We start from the raw sequence: 6,520 nt of genomic DNA on the forward strand, positions 1-6,520 counted from the left end.
TATTTATTATCAATATTAACAAATAAAATGATAAATATTATTCAATTTTAATAAACTACTCTTTGAATATTATTCAAAATTTAATTTTATATGAAGTTCTTTCTAATTTAATACATTTGATTTGTTTCTTCTGTATTAACTTCTGTATTAACTAATGCTGTCTTGTTAATCTTGTTTATTCTTGTTGAAAAATTTTCATTTAATTATCATCTTTTATTTCTTTGTATTTAATCTTTAAATGAATTTGATAGTATTGACTAATGAAAATAAAAGTGTGTTCATCATATCTGTTTATTAATACATATCCCTATTTTCATTTTATTGTTTTATGCATTTCTATATCTCTATACCTAATATATTCATAATTAGTTTTCTTGTTATATTTTGTTATTTGGTTGTAAATACTGTTTTAAAAAACCAATTAAAAATGTCATAGGATAAGAAATAAAAAAGATATTAATCTGAAGAGTAAAGAATAGTTGGAATAGAATAGCTATGTTCTTCTCATTTATATTCTTTTCATAGTTATTCTATTTATTTGTTAAGTATTATTTACTTATTGTCATTTTTTATTACAACTATACTTTCTTTAAACTTTTAAATTTATTGTATGTTCTAATACATTCATTCGTTTATTTAAATACCTTTTTATAAAATAAAATCAATTAAATTAATTTTTATTTGAAAAAAATTCAATTGCAAACATAAGAATAAACTTCTTCATATACTGCTTTACTATCTAATATTCCCGTGTGTGTATATTTTCCTAAATTTTTAAATGTTGTTGCTCCAATATTCTTACAAAATTCTAATGAGTTCAAATTTACTGTTTCATCTCCATCACTATATAAAAGTTTACTGTCACTATCATAACTTTCATTTTCCATTTCTACACCTTTAATACTTTCATATCCTGATGATATCATACATTGCATTTTAATATCAAATGGTAATTTATAATTATATTTTTCATATAAATCTTTCATTCCATGTTGAACTCCATGAAGATAATTTTCTTGGAAGTCTTTATCATCTACTGTTTTAATTAATTCTTCTAACTCATCCGCATTATATGTTTTTCCTGTTGATTTAATTTTCATTAATGTTTCTTCTCCAAATATTTTTGTTCCTCCTATTGGTAATAATAATGCAACTGTTTCTGTTCTTCTTGCAAATGGTCTTAATTTGTCTGCATTAATAGGAAGTCCAAGATTATTTCCTGGAAATGCTGCTGCAATAGCCTTTCCTGATCCAAGGAATGGTGTTGATATTGCAATCCAATTATCAATATATTTATCTGCAAATTCTTTTCCTTCATAGTCTAAAAATTTATAAAACATTAATCCTCCCATTGAATGTGAAATAACAACTACTTTTCCATATTTATTATATGTATTAATTATTAATTCCTTAGTATCTGCAAACCAATTTCTTTTATGTTTATATTCTCCATATCTATAGTATCTCCAATCATATGATGCTCCTACCATATTATCTCCATCTACATATCCTAATTTCTTAAATTTCTTAATTAAGTCATGAAAACATTTTGCAAACATGGAAACTGGCCAATTAGGATCAATTTCATCACATGCATATGTACTTCCAAATCTTGGTGAAACAATATTAACTCCTTCTATATCAATTTGTTCTTTACTTGTTGAGTTCCACATAGGTGTTAAATATCCTAATGAACAGTCATTCTTCAATGGTCTAACATTCTTTAATGCAACCCAAAGTCTTTCATATTCAACATGTGTATCACATTTCTCTGGAAGTGGTGTCTTACTAATATCTGCAATATTAACATCACCTTCCAACATAGAAGCGAGAATACCTGGAATAAATACAATTGGTTTTTTAGCTGGACATTCTTTTGCTAATGAACATAATCCGAAAAGAACAATGAACAAATAACTTGTTTTCATTTTTTTGGAATGAATTATTTGATAAATTAAGATTAACTTTATCACGAAACTATTGAAATTCATATTTCTCATGACTTTTCTCATTTAGTCCATTTGTCCTTTTATTCTTAACTAAAAGAAATAAATTTTTGATTAATTCATTATGATTGTTTTTGTTACTATTTCTAAATATAGATAAAATGATAAAAAAGTAAACTATATATTTATTAATAAATTTTTTATTTATTTAAATATTCAATGCGATGATGAATTTTCTTTTTCTCTTTTGATTCTTTTTTTTCTAAATTAAATTTACATCAATTTTTTTAAAGATCATTCTGTTATATTGAATTCCTTAGAATATTCTTTCTTATCATTCTAATTCAGTTTTAATTTAGTATTAATTTAATGAGACACAATTTTTTAACAAGAATAAAAAGTTAGATTTATTGATATTATTGTTAATAAAAGATAATTTGAATAAATTTTTGTTAAAAAGACAAATAAAAACCTAATCATACCAAATGAATATTATACTTAAATAATGTCCTACGTATTAAGTTGATTTATCTGATATTTATTTTTCAATAACTTCTTAACGATTATTTGGTGCTTTATTTTTCTTCTTCAAAATTTTTTTTAATTTTTTCTACTATTAAAAAACACCATGTTTTTTTTTTGTTTGCTCAGAATAAAACATTGTTTTTAAAAATGAGTTTTTCAAAATATCAGTGAAAAATCAAATTTTGGTTTGTTTATTTAATTATCGAAAAGGATGTAAATAATACTTTATGAGAAATGAATTATTTTACATCAACTAGAACCACTAATTTCCTATTTGTTTTTTATTAAAAAAAAGAGAAATTTTAGTGAATATTAATATATATTAAATCATCCTAAAAGTATATTTCAAATAAAAAAAATACTATTATAATGAATATAAATAAACTTATTATGAAATAATAAACTTTATTACTTGAATTACTAATTTTATAACTCAAAACACAGTTAAATAAAAAATAAAAGGATAAAAAATTTATCAAATAAAATTATTAGAATGAAAATGACTTATTGTCAAAGAAATAACAATTAAAATGTAAATTAAAGAATGGGAGATGAATCTTCAAATATCATAGTCACTTTTCCTTTATCAGTTTGTAAATTGAACTTCATAAACACTCCTTCAATAGTAATACCCATTACACAAGTAGTTGGACTATTTTGCCATCCAAAGAATACTGCAGTGTAAACGTCTGGTACAATTGAACTTTCACAACATCCATAAATTCCACTAAATCCTGGAACAATTTTAGAAAATTTAGATTCTTTATTAGAAACATCTCCATCTTGAGAAAGAGAGTAAACGTGAATTGTTCCTCTATTACTGTTTGTTACAATAAATTTACCGTCTTGACTGAAATTAACACTATAAATCTCTGCTACACTTTTTCCTCTTCTAAATTCTCCTACTTTCTCACCACGTGCAGTATCCCATACTCTAAATAATGTTCCTTCTGAAGATGCACTAACTAATAAATTAGCTTCAGGACTTAAACATAAAGCAGAAATAGAGTGTTTATGTGCTTCAATTGTAGTAGAAGCACCAGTTTCTAAATTAGCAACAACAACACTACCTTCTTGAACAGAAGGATAAGCTATAACTTTCTTATCTGAAGATGAAACAGCAATTAATCCTTTTGGGTTTGGACAAGTTTTAAAGGTTTGTCTTAAATTTAAATTTCTAAAATCATAAACAAATACTGAAGTATCAACTACAACAACAATAATATCTCTTTTTAATCTTACTGCTCTCACAGGAGTGTCATATTCTAATTCTGCAATTCCTTTGTTTTGATAATCATCCCAAATAATAACTTTAGTTGGTGGAAAAACGGGTTGTGGTCCACCTCCAACTAATGCCACCAAATTTGATTTATATAACAATTCAATAATTCCAACACCTCCATTGAAATTTCTTTTGAAACGCTCTCTTAATCTAGTTTGTTCAATACCATATACAAAAAAACCTTTTGTAGTTCCAAGAGCAAAACAAGAGAAATCTTGATTGAATGATATACATAAGATCTTTTGTTCTTCCATAGGAGCTGAGTCAATTTAAAGATCCATTAGGATCTTTTTTTGTTTTCTTTTTTTAAGAAAAAAAAATTCTATTATATTCTGTTAACAATTTAAATACTTAGAAATTCTATAAATTATAAAATCTTTTAATTTGAATAAAATGTGAAAAATGTTTCATTTCTTCTAATTGAATTGTATTGACTATATTCATTATTCTTTCAATCTTCAATAGTAGAGTAATTTTTTCCAAGGCCTTTCATATGGCTGTTGTTTTTCTAGCCATTCAGTATATTTTTTACAACCCTCCGCCATTTTACCTAAAACTGATGGACATACATCAACTCCAATTGTGTTAATTAAAAAACTAGGAATCCATCCATTCCATTCATTATGACAAATGTAGTACAACTTATTTCCTTCGTTTTCTTTTCTTACCATATATCCACTAATATGAAAAAATGCACGTACTAATCCAGAGACTGGTGGAAAGCGTTTATCTTTAATTGATCTATTGAATATAATAAATTCATTTTCAGTAAATCTCCAAGCTCTTTGATAAACAAAATCTCTGTTTGTAACTATAGGCATTTTAATGGAGTAATATTCAATTTCATTATGCTCATCAATTTCTTCAATTACTCTTCGTTCTAACAAATTCACATCCCATTCTTTTCTGTATTTTGGATCATTTAACATATCAAATATAAGTTCAAGAGAGTAAGGTTTAAATAAATTAGATATTAGTTTCAATCTCAATGAACTAGACGAGTTAGTTTTCATAGTATAACCAATATTCCATTTATCTTGAGAAACTAAATGCCATCCTTCATGGTTTAAACACATATCTCGAAATCTGTTAAACTCTTCATCAGTGATAGGTTTCATTTATCCTGTATTTCTCATTATGGTTTGTTGTTTAAATACAACCAACCATTCAGATTTTTAAAAGTCCTCATAAGTGATTTATTAACTTTTTTAATCAAACTTAAAGATTGATTATTTTATTATCACAAGTCTTGTTTTAAAGAAATGAAATTATTTGTTATTCAAAATACTTACTATTTAGTTAAGTCTTTAGAAGATATCAATAACTTAATTTATGGATACATATATTAAAAGAAATTTGTTGTATAATAACGATGAAGATAACAAAAAAAAGAGTTAAGTTCTAATAAGAAAAATAATGATGAAATAATGAATTTATTAATGAAGGTAATTTCTATATGAGACTTTTTGACAAGATGTTCTAAAAGAAATAACAGAGTGATTCTCTTTGGAAACAAACCAATAAAAAAAGGAAATAAAAAAAAAAAGAAAGGAAGAAGTTAGAACAAAAAAACTTCTTTTGATTTGAAACTCAAAAATAATTTATGAGCAAAGAAATGAAACGGGGACTTGATGAATGTATTGAATTAGGAGAGTTAAACCTTCCACGAATTAATCAAAGATGGACTGTCTGTAGTCATGGAGATGGAGATGGGTTATGTAGTGCAAGCATAGCATTAAGTAGTAAACGATTTATTGATGCAGATTTAATAATAACACATCCAATGGGGATAGTACATGATATAAAAGAAATAGAAAGTAATTTATTTATTAGTGATATTGCTCTTGACGCAAGGACATATAAAGAACTTTATAAAAAATTTGAAACATTAATAGACAAAGGGTATCAAGTAATTTATATTGATCATCATAGAATATATGGTACACCACCAAAAGGAGTTGAAATGATAAATGATGAAAATTGTTGTGCAAGTGAATTAGTTCATAAATATTTTAAAGAGAAAAAAGAGTTAAAAGAGTATGTTGATATATATGCTTGTATAGGATGTATTTGTGATTATTATGATAATACCCAATATATAAAGAAAGTAATGGATAAATTTGAGAAAAGAAGTCTTTTTCTTGATGCTGGTATATTAGCACAAGGATTATCAATTTATCGTAAAAAAGAAATGAAAGAAGACCTTGTAAGAGAATTTGTTTCTGGATATATTCCATGTGAAATTCCTGCATTAGTTTCACAAGCAATGCAAGTAACTCGTAATGATAAAATAGGAAGAAATGTTATAATAAATAATTGTTGTAATTGTAAATATGTTGCTTGGTGTTTAAATCCACCATGTGGAAAGTCTAAATCAGCACATTTTGCTTCAGCTTCAAAAGAAAAAGCAATTGGGTTGGCTATTTTTTATTATCAAAGAAGAAAAATAAAAGAACAACCACTTTATGACCTTTGTTTTAGAGGAACAAATCTTGTTGATTTAAGAGAAATTATTACACCATTAGCTTTAGAATTAGGAGGATCTGGTGGTGGTCATTTTAATGCTGTAGGAAGTAGAGTACCAACAGATTTATTAGGATTAATGTTGTATTATATTGATTTAAGAGTTGATGCTTATTTACAAACAAAAACATATAACAAACTTCCATTACCTCCAAAAGATTTATCTAATATTCAATACGATAAAAGTGTTTATGACCATTTTATTGATTTAAAATATTATTTTAAAACTCAAACTGAAGAATAA

At 25.2% G+C, this 6,520-nt stretch overlaps 4 protein-coding genes across 4 annotated transcripts; 1 reads left to right on the plus strand and 3 right to left on the minus strand.

Moving 5' to 3' along the window:
- Nucleotides 1-692: 692 nt before the first annotated feature.
- EHI_099180 (lecithin:cholesterol acyltransferase, putative) lies at nucleotides 693-1,928 on the minus strand (the record flags this gene model as incomplete). The annotated part of the gene is made up of 1 exon (XM_649193.1): nucleotides 693-1,928. One exon carries the CDS (start codon nucleotides 1,926-1,928, stop codon nucleotides 693-695), a length of 1,236 nt encoding a protein of 411 aa, XP_654285.1.
- Nucleotides 1,929-3,008: 1,080 nt separating this feature from the next.
- Nucleotides 3,009-4,007, minus strand: EHI_099190 (WD repeat protein; the record flags this gene model as incomplete). The annotated part of the gene is made up of 1 exon (XM_649194.1): nucleotides 3,009-4,007. One exon carries the CDS (start codon nucleotides 4,005-4,007, stop codon nucleotides 3,009-3,011), a length of 999 nt encoding a protein of 332 aa, XP_654286.1.
- A 204-nt stretch (nucleotides 4,008-4,211) lies between these two features.
- EHI_099200 (START domain containing protein) lies at nucleotides 4,212-4,871 on the minus strand (the record flags this gene model as incomplete). The annotated part of the gene is made up of 1 exon (XM_649195.1): nucleotides 4,212-4,871. One exon carries the CDS (start codon nucleotides 4,869-4,871, stop codon nucleotides 4,212-4,214), a length of 660 nt encoding a protein of 219 aa, XP_654287.1.
- Nucleotides 4,872-5,356: 485 nt separating this feature from the next.
- Nucleotides 5,357-6,520, plus strand: EHI_099210 (uncharacterized protein; the record flags this gene model as incomplete). Its single annotated transcript, XM_649196.1, has 1 exon — nucleotides 5,357-6,520. The coding sequence occupies one exon, from the start codon at nucleotides 5,357-5,359 to the stop codon at nucleotides 6,518-6,520; it is 1,164 nt and encodes a 387-aa protein (XP_654288.1).

This window comes from Entamoeba histolytica, genomic scaffold (assembly GCF_000208925.1).
Source record: "Entamoeba histolytica HM-1:IMSS scf_1104750517793 genomic scaffold, whole genome shotgun sequence".
In the NCBI taxonomy this organism is placed as follows: domain Eukaryota; phylum Evosea; order Mastigamoebida; family Endamoebidae; genus Entamoeba; species Entamoeba histolytica.